This window comes from Aulonocara sp. 'chitande type north' Nkhata Bay, unplaced genomic scaffold (assembly GCF_057382095.1).
Source record: "Aulonocara sp. 'chitande type north' Nkhata Bay isolate Kocher_YH1m ecotype deep benthic unplaced genomic scaffold, A_spYH_male_GT1.1 unmapped_scaffold_23, whole genome shotgun sequence".
Taxonomy (NCBI): Eukaryota; Metazoa; Chordata; class Actinopteri; order Cichliformes; family Cichlidae; genus Aulonocara; species Aulonocara sp. 'chitande type north' Nkhata Bay.
The window spans coordinates 1,036,336-1,051,608 of record NW_028234355.1 but is presented as its reverse complement, the minus strand read 5'-3'; the positions used below and the strand labels follow the sequence as shown (position 1 = coordinate 1,051,608).

Below are 15,273 nucleotides of genomic sequence, written 5' to 3'. Positions count from 1 at the left end.
GAAAGCATTCAATTGGGGGGGGGGGGGGGGGGGGGGGAACCCTAAGCATTTATTAAACCTCATGTTTTCCTTTAAACGTTTTATTTTGCTTTATATTTTAGTGATACTCTGGTAGAGAGGCTCTTATACTGTTAATTCAGCATATACTAAAAAAAATAAAAGCCTTTAAAAGCCTATTTCTGGACAATTATTATTTTATAATTATATAATTATATAATCAACTATTTTGCAATACTTCCAATCAACACACATCAAAAGAAAAGCTTGTGATGGCATCACATGAGATAACTTAAAGCTCAAAGGCTGTTCCATTGACATGTAACCAATCACTTCAAAGCACAAAACCTCTAATGTCATAGTCTTTTTGTGTGTGTGTGTGTGTGTGTGTCCTGTCTGGCACTGTAGCAATCAGAATTATTGTCTGAAGGCCAAGAAAAATGCCCAACAGATTTACTTTCCCAAGTGGGCCTTTTGCTATACTGGTCCACTTGATTGTCATAGTTTATTTGATCTTTATTACTTATTTTTATTCTAAGTTATTGTAATCAGGCCAGACTCGTGGACGGGAAAGAAAAACAAAAAGAAAAGTTCAGAAGAAAGTTAACAGAAGGAGAGGGAAAGAAAAAGGAGAAAAGAGATAGAGAGAAAAGACAATGAAAATCTGCTTCATCACTTTTGTCTTTGTGTCCTTTTTTTTCTCTTTTTCTTTTCCTGGATCACCTGTTGAGAAAGAAAAAAGAAAAGAAGCAGAAGAAGACTAGAGCAATAGAATAAACAACATCACGATGATCTATGGGAATATAACAGTAAATACTAAATGTTAAACATTACTGTGCAGCACGTAAGATCGACAGCGCACAGTGTGCTTTAAGGTAGGAGCCAAAAAGGGTGTAGTTTGTGTGTATGAGCACCCGTGTGTACACCTGTGAGCATGAGCGCGCTTGTATTTAAAAGGTTCCATGTAATGATCTGTTAGAGGGTGTGGGGGGGCCACAGCCCCGTCCACCAGGGCATGAAGCAGGTATGGAGGAGATCAAAACTCCAGACATCCAGAGGCCCTCAGAACACAAGAGACCAAGGAAGACTAAAAGAGGGGCTGCAGCACCACTATCCCAGAAAGAGCTGAGGAGAGTCCCAGATGAGGGGTCACTCAGCAGCCGCGGAGCATAAGCTGTTGAGTGTTCATATAGATTTTAAATAACATAGCAGTTGATACTGACATATTTTTGTTACATTTGCAGTGTTGTGGTGTTATATTCTCATGATTCTGTTCATTTTATGAGTATATCCTTCTGCCTTGCTTCACATATTTAATGCTGCTTGGCTAGTTTTAGTCGTGCTAGCATCAGTACAGGTAGAAACAGAGAAACATCAGAGAATCTGCCATGCATCGCCCCATCTAAATACAAATGGAAAGTACGAAAATAAAAATATAGATAACTTTATTAAAGCAATCAATGTTCCCAGTGTTCCCATGGTGAAAACACATTTTTTCATATTATGTTCAAGTCAGTTGTTATCCAATTTTAAAACTATAAAATATAATAAAGTCTATTTTTAGTTTATTTTGTTAATAAATAGATTTTTTTTAGGATTTTCAGAAACACTAACGTTATACGTAGCAAAATATCTGTAGCCGTATGACAGCCATGTATAGTAGAAGTCCAAGATATTTCTACAACTCTAGCGTTAGGTTCTTCCAGTCAAACTTTTTCCCCTCACTGTAGATTTCTTGCAGTGTTTGTGTTTGTACAAAAGTGTTGCGTTTTTCAGCCCCCGCCCGCCCCCAAAATAATAATTAATAACAATAAAACCTTGCATACTTTGAGGATAAAAGTTATTTTATAAATGTAGAATGCAGAACTTTAATGAATAATAGTGAAGTTTGTTGAACTGAGTAAAAAGAAACCAACTGATAATTCAGAAGTCTTTTTGACAATCAAAAACAATAATTTTAAATTATAATATAATTAAAAAAATAATTAACACAAAGACGAAACTTAGCTTTAGCAAAGTTGCCATTTTTTTATTTAAAAAAAGTGAATTACTCTTGTTTAGAGGCTCTAGACGAACTTGGTCCTACACCCAGGCCATTTTACCCTTCTATATAGCTTCCGGAAAGTTTTCTCTGTCTTTGAGTTCTTTTGGACATGTTTTCTTTCAATTTAGAATAAGAAAAAATATTTCTTAATCGCGACATTTTTGCTCCTTCATACCAACTCGAGTGTTTTTCCCCCCTTCTTCTTCGGTGCTTAACGGCAACTGGCATCCTTTTCGGCGCATTACTGCACTATCACTTTGAGGTCACTCAATACTGTCGCCCTTCCTGTGCCACTGACATTATGTACTCGAGCCAGCCGCCGTAATTTCCACCACCTTTAGAGTTACCTCCCGTGTATGGCAATGGGAATGATTTATTCTTACAAACTTCTTACAGTATGTTTAAAAAGAACAAAGAAAACAAAATGAATGCATATGAAATATAAAATATTAAAACAAATATAATAAACGAGAGTATATATACTAAACCTGTAGGCATTAATTATTTCATGCGTGTAGTTATTCGTGACTGCGCTACACACTGAAAGCAAACTTCTGACAAGCGTCATAATTCGGTTACAAGAAACGTTAAAGTTTCATAACTGCATACCTGTGTCTAATAACAAATGCATAAATGTTGTTGTTTTTTCATAATCAGTCGCACGGAAGTAGCTGTCAACGTGCGTAATCTGGGCGCTGCAGCTTTATAAGCAACTTTCTGGCAGACAATCACTTTTTGGCACACCACCTGTTGAGGATCATGGCCTCAGATTTGGTGCTGATTCTCATTCCCACCGCTTCACACTCGGCTGCGAACCGTTCCAGTGCGAGCCAAAGGCCATCACTCGACGAAGCCAAAGAACCACATCAACTACGAAAAGCAGAGATGAGATTTTGAGACCACCCAAGTGAAAGTCTTCCGCCACTTGGCTACGCCCAGAAATTCTGTCCATAAAAATAATTACGAACAGAATAGGTGACAAACGGGCAGCCCTGCTTAATGATATACAGCAGGAGAATGCATGGAGCACCTGTAATAAATACTGTATCAATAACAAGGTTAATAAAGTGTATTTCTTAACCTTTCAGTTTGTGGGTAATGTCGCAGGTTTGTTGTACGGACCTGTTTACACTGTCTCTATAAGTTTTGTAAACCAAAAACAAACAAACAAAGGCGTCTGTTTAGTCTCTTGGCCACACAACAACAACTCACAGCAGAGCAGGAGTGGAGGGGGAGGGGCGCGGTTGGCCGGTTAGGCTGTGACTGGACAGCAGGCGGGAAAGTGATGTGACGGAAGTGAAAGGAGAGCAGAAGTAGCTGGCGGGAGAGATGATGTAGAGGTGAAATAAGATAACGGGAGGAGGGATTTCAAGTGATCATAAAATCCAGAATGGCCGTCGTTTGGTGAGTGGAACCAGATTCAGCAGCAACACCAATAAATAAGCACGTTGGGAGACCTTCTTAGGCCCTGGGACCATTTTTGGTCCCTTTAGTTTTTCGGTTACAAGCCATTTGCACTGTGTTCAATGGAATATAGCCAAATTCTCTAAAAAAAGTTTGGCATAATTTCATTTCAAAATTCAAGTCTGACTTCCTTAAAATTAGCTTCAGTGGCTAAGCTAACAATACACATCCCCTTAGAGCCCTAGGGACCATTTTTGGCCCATTGACTTCCATTATAAACGCTATTTTTCACTGCAGAATTATTACCGTTAACATCTGGGTGACGGCTTAGGTTTCGTTTTTGTTTTGTAGAAGAGGCCTTAGAGTTGTAATTTTTTTATTTGTCCACCGGGTGGCGCCCTTGCTCCACATTTGATCCCTGCTGGAAAACAGCGGGCTGCTTGCACAGACAGGCGGGTGTTGTGCCAAAAAGTGATTGTCTGCCAAAAACTGATTTCCGGTATTTGCCAAAAACTGATTGCTCGTATTTAAACTGCTATAAGTAACTTGTTGGGCTATAATATGTGAAACATATGTCAAATGCATCCCTCATGGATGACATAAAGTCATCTTGAGCCACAAACAACATTCGTGTAACAAGGTAGAAGCCGCAATCAGTTTTTGGCAGTGACTTTTATATAACCTTTATTTAAACAGTTAAAAAAAATCTCATTAACATTAAAAATGCCTTTTGTAAGAGTAAGTTGGCCAAGAGGACAGCAGAAATGGCAGCAAATATTACAATATTTCTGTAAAAATATTTTAAGTGGGGATAAAGGACCGGATTGGTTATAATGTAAGTACAATAGCAGAGAGTTGTAAAGATACTTGAAAAACAGATATTGTTTTAATTCTCTATATAACCCCTTTGTAAACCCTGTTCACCGAAGTCTATTTACGAACATACGTAAAGATATTACACATAAAAAATACACAGAAACATTGGAAATCACTTTTTGGCAGACAATCACTTTTTGGCACAACACGGGAAATGAAGCCTCATTTCCGGCGTGCAGCAGCGGCTTCGCCCAATTTAAAGTGGAAAAAAATATGAATATATAATCTTTTTATTGCACTTTTTGGGGCGGGACCATTTTTGGTCCCCAGGGCCGTAAAAGGATGCATTTTTAAGGGCCAGACAAGGGTTAATACAGGCATACAACGTGTTATGGAAAACATTAAACCCAGAAATCTAGGCGTAAATGGAAAATTGTAGTATTGAATTATAAGACTGATGAAAGAATATAATTGTCTTCCCTGCTATTCTCCTGTTCACACTCCAGTCCAGAAGGTGGGATAAATGCATCTGTAAGCTGATATGTCAAACGCCATCAACCCCCAAAGAAGAAGGGAGGAGGACAGCACTACTGTGGTAGTGGAGCAGTGTGTTTGCAGACATAGCTGCTGCTGAAGAAGCGGACTGAACCTAGAGAAGAGACAGAAGCTAAAGTATTGATCCCGTCAAGTTAGTGTGGATCTGATACCAATATTAACATCTGTGTCACTTCTATTGATGCTTGTATTGATCCGCCCAGTCTCAGTTGAAGCAGCAATGAGTTCAGTACAGTATCTGAGAGAGTTCATCAAGGAGAGACTAACTGCTGTTTATGAAGAAATCTTCTCAGAGGTTCAAAAAACCATCATCCAGTATGAGGAGGAGATCAACCGTCTACGCAGACAGGATATCAACCGGAAACCTGACAGAAACTCACACATCATAGGTATGGACATGTTTTTAACAATGTGCTGTTGAAGCTGAGATTCTTCAGTATGATTAGCTTTACTAGAATATGTTAAACTGGGTATCCTTTGCTCATCCCAATCGGTCGCAGCAGATGGCCCGGCCCCTCCCTGAGCCTGGTTCTGCCGGCGGTTTCTTCCTGTTAAAAGGGAGTTTTTCCTTCCTACTGTCGCCAAAGTGCTCACTCAAAGGGGGTCATATGATTTTTGGGTTTTTCTCTGTATTTGTTATTGTAGAATCCACTGTACAATATAAAGTGCCTTGAGGCGACTGTTGTTGTGATTTGGCGCTATATAAATAAATAAATTGAATTTATCAGTGCTGTAGTTCAATGTTCAGTGATGGACTATGTTGAACTGGTGCAGGTCGATGGTCACTGATAGGTTAGGTTTTAATACATTTTAATTCATTTATTTATTTCAATTTTTTCTCTAACAGATTCCAATGTTGAGTACATCAGGCATTAGTGTTTTAGATCATCTGTAAACACTGAGATTGTGCAGTAAAATATAGTTAGATGTCAGCGGAATACACATTTAACAAGTTGTTAACAGCCTTCTCTGAAGTTGAAGTGAAGTTTCATTTAAAAAAGGATTTTACACACTGTAACAGGGCAGCCCTTAGCGGCTGGAAACACAGTGAGACAGACCAAGGCAAGTGTAGTGGAACAAAGTATTTATTTGCTGTATGGCTCTCCTTACAACAATTAACTTGTCGAGCTTCTGCACAGCACAAAAAAAAAATCCACCCTCTAATGACAACTGGCAGCCTTAAATATGTTCAGCTGTCACAGACTTAACCATTATTCCACTCTCAGGTCAATTCTTAAATCCCAACCTTCCACCACAGTACACAATATATCAATAAGAATAAATAAATACATAAATACATTTTCACATTTACATATTAATAAATATTTCACACTTTAATGTTACCCCAAACCCAATATTATAAAAACCCAGAAACCCAAGCACAAAAAGATTCACCACACTCTCTTTACCAATGGTCTCTCCCGGAACCTTTAAATGGTGTCTGGACCCCAGGGGAAACATTTGCCCAAACACCTTGAAGAAGACACAGGCAAGAAAGGTGAGTAATCATTAACTTACAAACACTTATTTGCACCACTTTTATCCCTAGATTTCACACACACATTTGCCTTAGTTTTCCTTATTGGTAAACCTTAATCACAATCTCAATCACCATTCTTCTCTCCTGACAGACAACCACCACATTCCTTGACGAGGAACAGCTGTGCAGGATCTGAAACAAGGCCACCAACTGACCCTAAAATTCCCAATAAATAGTCAACAAATATTTAAACTTCTTGTGTGCAAATCCATGCTTAAAGTGCAATGCTCATAAATTGCTTGATAAGGTGCTTTTAATAACGTGAAAGGTGTGCTCTAAAGTGCTATACAGACAATACAATATAAATAAATACAGTAAGGGAGTCCTCTTCCTTACACACACTGATGTTTTCATGGTGGTCACATTGCATTTTAGTTTGGTGAACTTTGTGTCTTTGCTCACAGTGAGGATCCTTGCTGTGAGTGTGCACAACTATTTCCCTGAGCGTGCGTGTGCGTGGGGCTCGTAATGGGTCATATGATAGGCTGATCACCATTTCTTGGTTTTTGATTCATGCTTTTAAAAATATTAGTTTTTATATCACTGTTATGTTCCCCTGAGGGGTCTAGGTGGTGAGGGGGAAGTAACAAAAAGTGTCCGGGTGAGGAAAAAAGAGTTAAGGAGGCAAACGGGTTAAATTAAACAGTTTTATTAAAGTAGCTCAACTAAAAGAGCCGCTATCACCATTTAAGAAAACAAACAAAACTCAGGCGTTGGTCAATAAAGTAAAACATAAGCCAAAAAGAAAGAGCAGCTCACTAGCTGCAAACCACAATAACACAGCTCACTAGCGGCAAACACCACAAACTCTCAGCTCACTAGCTGTAACCACTCACATGGCACTCTGGCCCAGAGCTCACCTTCAGGAGGAGGCCCTGCTAGGGCCGTAACAATCACTAAATATAAAAAATATATAGTTTTTGTATCACACAATAGTGATTATTGTTCTTGTGTTTCTTTATTCCTCAAGACCTCCCAAAACAACATGACTGTAAGGAAGAGGAGGATCTGGATGAGCAGCAGGTCTGTAACCAGGAGAGGAACTCCAGTCTGGACCAAGAGGACCCAGAGACTCCGCAGATTAAAGAGGAAAAGGAGGAACTTGGCAGCAGTCAGAAGGGAGAGCAGCTTGGGCTGAAGCAGGAGGCTGAAGGCATTATTGTCTGGACTGATAAAAAGCAGCTCAGACTGCTGGAGACCATCTGGAAACCTGTGATAAAGTTACACAGAATAGGTATGTAAAACTATGTTGATTTAATAAAAGTGAATATAACTCACAGACAGCTCAGTGGACCAGTGGTTAGCACTGTTGCCTCACAGCAACAAGGTCCTGAGTTTGACTCTACCAAGTAGCCAAGCCTTTCTGTGTGGAGTTTGCATGTTCTCCCCTTGTTCACTATCCAGAGACATACGAACAGCCGGGTTAGGTTAGTTGGTGATTTTAAATTGCTCATAGGTGTGAATATGAGTGTGAATAGTTGTCTGTGTTTCTGTGTTGACCCTCCGACAGACTGATGAACTGTCAGAGAATTGAAGGTCAAAAAGTAATAAGCAACATGAATGAATCTCTTCAGCCTGATTTTCTGTTCTTTATTTAAACACATTTCCACCATTAACCTGTGCAAAACGGTGAAAATTAGTACGTAAAAATTCACCAGAATGAAAGACGTGAAACATCTGGGTTTCAAATTTCCACTCACTGGTCAGACCAAATCTACACAGAGACACAAAGTCAACAACACAAGTTTCATTTTGTTCTGTTATCAGTTTAAGTTAAAGAATTATGTTTCCTCTGCAGCATGGAAATGGTAAATTTGAACAGTTTACAGGTCTGGGTAATATGAATAAATATTTCTATTCTGTTTTGGAAAATATGGAATTCAGAGTTTCTAAAGTTAAATTTGTTAGACAAGAAGAGTGTTTTCATGGCATTTCAAGCACAGCCAAAACGGTTACTACTGTGTAAGAGAGCTCTTCCCCAGCATGCCTTCTTGTAACTGCGGCCAATTCAGACATCCACATTCATTTAACAAAAAACAACATCTATTTATTTTATATATCAAAGACATAAGAAGCTGAACTTTGAAATTTGCTAATAAGAGTGTCAGAACTAAACATTTGCATCAGTGCCCAAATAATTTGTCCCGTTTGTAGACTTTAATTTTAGTGGTATATGTGAGCAACAGGCTCACTATGTAGAGACCTGCTAATGGTTCAGACCAGTAAATATTTTCTCAAATGTTTGTTTTACTATCATCTTTTCCCCTTTGTGCATTCAGATGCCCTACAGCAGCATGCTTTTGAGGAAGAGGAGGTTCTTACAGACCAGCAGGTCTGTAACCAGGAGAGGAACTCCAGTCTGGACCAAGAGGACCCAGAGACTCCGCAGATTAAAGAGGAAAAGGAGGAACTTGGCAGCAGTCAGAAGGGAGAGCAGCTTGGGCTGAAGCAGGAGGCTGAAGGCATTATTGTCTGGACTGATAAAAAGCAGCTCAGACTGCTGGAGACCATCTGGAAACCTGTGATAAAGTTACACAGAATAGGTATGTAAAACTATGTTGATTTAATAAAAGTGAATATAACTCACAGACAGCTCAGTGGACCAGTGGTTAGCACTGTTGCCTCACAGCAACAAGGTCCTGAGTTTGACTCTACCAAGTAGCCAAGCCTTTCTGTGTGGAGTTTGCATGTTCTCCCCTTGTTCACTATCCAGAGACATACGAACAGCCGGGTTAGGTTAGTTGGTGATTTTAAATTGCTCATAGGTGTGAATATGAGCGTGAATAGTTGTCTGTGTTTCTGTGTTGACCCTCCGACAGACTGATGAACTGTCAGAGAATTGAAGGTCAAAAAGTAATAAGCAACATGAATGAATCTCTTCAGCCTGATTTTCTGTTCTTTATTTAAACACATTTCCACCATTAACCTGTGCAAAACGGTGAAAATTAGTACGTAAAAATTCACCAGAATGAAAGACGTGAAACATCTGGGTTTCAAATTTCCACTCACTGGTCAGACCAAATCTACACAGAGACACAAAGTCAACAACACAAGTTTCATTTTGTTCTGTTATCAGTTTAAGTTAAAGAATTATGTTTCCTCTGCAGCATGGAAATGGTAAATTTGAACAGTTTACAGGTCTGGGTAATATGAATAAATATTTCTATTCTGTTTTGGAAAATATGGAATTCAGAGTTTCTAAAGTTAAATTTGTTAGACAAGAAGAGTGTTTTCATGGCATTTCAAGCACAGCCAAAACGGTTACTACTGTGTAAGAGAGCTCTTCCCCAGCATGCCTTCTTGTAACTGCGGCCAATTCAGACATCCACATTCATTTAACAAAAAACAACATCTATTTATTTTATATATCAAAGACATAAGAAGCTGAACTTTGAAATTTGCTAATAAGAGTGTCAGAACTAAACATTTGCATCAGTGCCCAAATAATTTGTCCCGTTTGTAGACTTTAATTTTAGTGGTATATGTGAGCAACAGGCTCACTATGTAGAGACCTGCTAATGGTTCAGACCAGTAAATATTTTCTCAAATGTTTGTTTTACTATCATCTTTTCCCCTTTGTGCATTCAGATGCCCTACAGCAGCATGCTTTTGAGGAAGAGGAGGTTCTTACAGACCAGCAGGTCTGTAACCAGGAGAGGAACTCCAGTCTGAACCAGGAGAAACCAGAGAATCCACAGATTAAAGAGGAAAAGGAGGAACTTGGCAGCAGTCAGAAGGGAGAGCAGCTTGGGCTGAAGCAGGAGGCTGATACCTTCATGGTGACACCCGCTTATGAGGAAAGTGCCTACAGTAAACCAGAACCAAACAGTGAGCAGCTCCTTTCTCACAGCTCTCCTGAAGCAGAGACCCGAGATAATGAAAAAAGTCAGCATGTGGTCTCAGGAACTACTAGAAATACAGAGCTGAATGAGAGACGTCACAGTCAAAGAGTAGACAACCTTCCTGTGTCATCGAGTAAAAGTAGAACGGACACAAAGAACAAGTCTGTACAATGTGAAGTGTGTGGAAAAACTTTACAGGATGAATACAATATGATTACACATCTAAGAGTTCACACAGGTGAAAAGCCGTATTCCTGTAGCACCTGTGGGAAAAGATTTGCTGCCTCATCAACATTCAAAACACACATGAGAGTTCACACAGGTGAGAAGCCATATTCTTGTAGCACCTGTGAGAAAAGATTTGCTTCCTCATCAACATTCAAAAGACACAATAGAATTCACACAGGTGAGAAGCCGTATTCTTGTAGCACCTGTGAGAAAAGATTTGCTTCCTCATCAACATTCAAAAAACACATGAGAATTCACACAGGTGAAAAGCCGTATTCTTGTAGCACCTGTGAGAAAAGATTTGCTACCTCATCAACATTCAAAAGACACATGAGAATTCACACAGGTGAAAAGCCGTATTCTTGTGGCACCTGTGGGAAAACATTTGCTACTTCATTAGAAGTCAAAACACACACGAGAATTCACACAGGTGAGAAGCCGTATTCCTGTAGCACCTGTGGGAAAAGATTTGCTACCTCATCAACATTCAAAACACACATGAGAGTTCACACAGGTGAGAAGCCGTACCCTTGTAGTACCTGTGGGAAAAGATTTGCTACCTTATCAAAGGTCAAAACACACATGAGAATTCACACAGGTGAGAAGCCGTATTCCTGTAGCACCTGTGGGAAAAGATTTACTGACTTATCAACATTGAAAAAACACAAGAGAATTCACACAGGTGAGAAACCGTATTCTTGTAGCATCTGTGGGAAAAGTTTTGCTGACTTATCAACATTCAAAACACACATGAGAATTCACACAGGTGAGAAGCCATATTCTTGTAGCACCTGTGAGAAAAGATTTGCTTCCTCATCAACATTCAAAAGACACATGAGAGTTCACACAGGTGAAAAGCCGTATTCTTGTAGCACCTGTGAGAAAAGATTTTCTTCCTCATCAACATTCAAAAGACACATGAGAATTCACACAGGTGAAAAGCCGTATTCTTGTAGCACCTGTGAGAAAAGATTTGCTTCCTCATCAACATTCAAAAGACACATGAGAATTCACACAGGTGAAAAGCCGCATTCTCCAACAAATTTGCTGCATGTTGGACAACAGTTATGTTACACATATTGTAACAAACTAACCATGATTTAATCAATTAAATGGTCCTTTAGCGTGACTGTTGTTAAAATTCACTGGATTAATGTCAGAGTTCAGTCTTGATCCTGTGTATCCAGGTAGTTGTTGTTCTGAAGTGGTGATCAAAAAGTTGTGGAAATGGATCCATATAGATGAAAAACATTATCATCAGTGGTGAATTCAACATTTCAGTAACAATTAAAATAAAAATTGACTGGATTAATCTCAGAGTTCAACATTGATTAAATGAAATTAAAGTTTTAAACTTTACAGGCTTTATTTTCTCATCCACTTAATGAAAAATACAACTTTTGGTTTAGTCCTAGCTGAAACCATATAATCCAAATTTGATGCTCTCATTGGTTGAGTCAGTTTAATTGAAGCTAATAGTTGACTGTTGATTAAAGATAGTTTCAGCTATTGTCTGTTATCTGTTTCAGTGGTATTGATTAACCTTGGAATGGTGATTGTTTGGTTTTAATTAACAAAGGACCATCAGCACTTATCCAAACTGCATTTGTGTGAATAAAATAAATGACAACCAACATTCAAAAACACAAAAATGAGCACTTTTATTGATTTCATCATGTTCCTGTTTCCATCAGTTTATTCAACAAACTAGTTATAACAAGTTTATGATCTTACAATAAAGACACTTAAGTCATTTTCCTCAGCCTGTGCTTTTCTGGGTCAACTTCCTGTTTCATGTTTGACCCACTCACCTGTGTCACAGCAATAGAACATGAAAATTTAAGCTTTTTAACTTTTTTAGTAACGAATTTAACTCATCGGGCGAGGAAATAAACCCTGTGTAGCCTTAATTCAGCTTTTAACATGTTTAGTGTTACTAACAAAGAAAAGATCCACAGACATGATTTGGGCCGAAACAAAAGAAAAAGTCTTTTATGGGGCAGGCTCGTTGGAGACCAGGCGGGGCTCATTTAACCCTTCTGATTCACACCTTGATACCAGCTTGAAACCTGTGACCCTAAAAAACAAAGACAAGCTCAACGACTCTCAGGACCACACTAACCATAAAATTAAACAACAGTTTGTCCCATTTTTGGAAAACATCTTTTGCTTCTGGAGTAAAATAAAACAAATACTATAAAGATTAGTTTCATGTGGTTTGAGCGACTTCCTGTATCTGTCCTTGTGACAGCAGAGTTAGAGAAAGTGTGCAGCAGATTAGTTTGAGTTTCAAACACAATTTGTCTAAATGTTGAAAAAGCCTGAATATTTAAATACTGTTTAAGTCTTCTTTGATCTTTTATTTCACAGTCTGACTTACACTGCAGCTGCCATCTTGTTGCCCTCCAGGAAAAATATAATACATAAATTTGTATTACATGAACATTGCCAAGTCATTTACTGGCTAATAACTTATATTTATCAATTACATTTAGTACATTTAGGACCTCTGAAGGGTAACATCCTCTAGTGTCTCAAAAATGTTTTTACTTGCTGGTTTGACACAACCTGAGCTGTGATCTGATGAATGTTAACATTCAGTTCAACCTTTGTCCCATTTATCTACATTATATTTCATCCATATGCACAATGAAACAAATTGAGGAGTGAGGACCGGCACCTGTTTGAAAGAGACAAATGCACACAAACACACACAACAACGAACGAGAAACAAACACAGAGAGAGGACAAAGTGGTTATACAGAACTTGAGGACATTATCTACATGTAATTATCTACATAATTATAAATTTGTTGTGTTTTCTTTAACAATGTCAGAAGGAGAGAGGCACTGAGGCACCGTCTTCCGCCCCCCGACGCTCCTGCTGCGCCTCCTCCTTCTGACAGGAACTGCCTACAGAACAAGCATGAATGATGCCTGAGTGGACACACGCAACTCACAAGTTCCTGGCTCTGTCAGCTCCTCTGCAGAGGGTTTCCCTAAGAAGGTGGACCTAGCAGGGTCACCGGGGGACGGGGAGCTGTGCCTCACGGCCCTCACTTCGTCGGAGAAACCCTCATGCAGAGTTCAGAAACTTGTGTGTTGAGTATGTCGCTGTGAGCCTCCACCATTTAACTAGTGGGTGAAGCCTGAACTGTCTAGAGACAGACCAGACCAGCTGCACAACACAGACACTTCAAACCTGAGGACAAATCTGAGAGAACAGAAAAAGGAAAGGAAACTTAGCTTAGAACCATGCAGCGCTACAGGAGACGGCAGCACTGCAGAGGTGAGGACCGGCACCTGTTTGAAAGAGACAAATGCACACAAACACACACAACAACGAACGAGAAACAAACACAGAGAGAGGACAAAGTGGTTATACAGAACTTGAGGACATTATCTACATGTAATTATCTACATAATTATAAATTTGTTGTGTTTTCTTTAACAATGTCAGAAGGAGAGAGGCACTGAGGCACCGTCTTCCGCCCCCCGACGCTCCTGCTGCGCCTCCTCCTTCTGACAGGAACTGCCTACAGAACAAGCATGAATGATGCCTGAGTGGACACACGCAACTCACAAGTTCCTGGCTCTGTCAGCTCCTCTGCAGAGGGTTTCCCTAAGAAGGTGGACCTAGCAGGGTCACCGGGGGACGGGGAGCTGTGCCTCACGGCCCTCACTTCGTCGGAGAAACCCTCATGCAGAGTTCAGAAACTTGTGTGTTGAGTATGTCGCTGTGAGCCTCCACCATTTAACTAGTGGGTGAAGCCTGAACTGTCTAGAGACAGACCAGACCAGCTGCACAACGCAGACACTTCAAACCTGAGGACAAATCTGAGAGAACAGAAAAAGGAAAGGAAACTTAGCTTAGAACCATGCAGCGCTACAGGAGACGGCAGCACTGCAGAGGTGAGGACCGGCACCTGTTTGAAAGAGACAAATGCACACAAACACACACAACAACGAACGAGAAACAAACACAGAGAGAGGACAAAGTGGTTATACAGAACTTGAGGACATTATCTACATGTAATTATCTACATAATTATAAATTTGTTGTGTTTTCTTTAACAATGTCAGAAGGAGAGAGGCACTGAGGCACCGTCTTCCGCCCCCCGACGCTCCTGCTGCGCCTCCTCCTTCTGACAGGAACTGCCTACAGAACAAGCATGAATGATGCCTGAGTGGACACACACAACTCACAAGTTCCTGGCTCTGTCAGCTCCTCTGCAGAGGGTTTCCCTAAGAAGGTGGACCTAGCAGGGTCACCGGGGGACGGGGAGCTGTGCCTCACGGCCCTCACTTCGCCGGAGAAACCCTCATGCAGAGTTCAGAAACTTGTGTGTTGAGTATGTCGCTGTGAGCCTCCACCATTTAACTAGTGGGTGAAGCCTGAACTGTCTAGAGACAGACCAGACCAGCTGCACAACACAGACACTTCAAACCTGAGGACAAATCTGAGAGAACAGAAAAAGGAAAGGAAACTTAGCTTAGAACCATGCAGCGCTACAGGAGACGGCAGCACTGCAGAGGTGAGGACCGGCACCTGTTTGAAAGAGACAAATGCACGCAAACACACACAACAACGAACGAGAAACAAACACAGAGAGAGGACAAAGTGGTTATACAGAACTTGAGGACATTATCTACATGTAATTATCTACATAATTATAAATTTGTTGTGTTTTCTTTAACAATGTCAGAAGGAGAGAGGCACTGAGGCACCGTCTTCCGCCCCCCGACGCTCGTGCTGCGCCTCCTCCTTCTGACAGGAACTGCCTACAGAACAAGCATGAATGATGCCTGAGTGGACACACGCAACTCACAAGTTCCTGGCTCTGTCA

General features: G+C 40.2%; 1 protein-coding gene across 2 annotated transcripts; it reads left to right on the top strand.

Moving 5' to 3' along the window:
* Positions 1–3,304: 3,304 nt before the first annotated feature.
* Positions 3,305–12,552, top strand: LOC147300614 (uncharacterized). Of its 2 annotated transcripts, XM_086285052.1 has the most exons (5): positions 3,305–3,445; positions 4,768–5,205; positions 7,327–7,590; positions 8,636–8,899; positions 9,945–12,551. In XM_086285052.1, exons 2-5 carry the CDS (start codon positions 4,998–5,000, stop codon positions 11,528–11,530), a joined length of 2,322 nt encoding a protein of 773 aa, XP_086141178.1. In that variant the 5' UTR covers positions 3,305–3,445; positions 4,768–4,997; the 3' UTR covers positions 11,531–12,551. The 2 variants fall into 2 exon arrangements, with proteins under 2 accessions (XP_086141178.1, XP_086141179.1); XM_086285053.1 differs by lacking the exon at positions 3,305–3,445 and having other exon boundaries at positions 4,948–5,205; positions 9,945–12,552.
* The last annotated feature ends 2,721 nt before the right edge of the window (positions 12,553–15,273 follow it).

Excerpts from the sequence above, each read along its gene's own strand:
- LOC147300614 (XM_086285053.1), top strand. The coding sequence starts at position 4,998 with ATGCTTGTATTGATCCGCCCAGTCTCAGTTGAAGCAGCAATGAGTTCA. Across the intron at positions 5,206-7,326 it reads CAGAAACTCACACATCATAG|ACCTCCCAAAACAACATGAC; the intron begins GTATGGACATGT and ends TTATTCCTCAAG. Across the intron at positions 7,591-8,635 it reads GATAAAGTTACACAGAATAG|ATGCCCTACAGCAGCATGCT; the intron begins GTATGTAAAACT and ends TTGTGCATTCAG.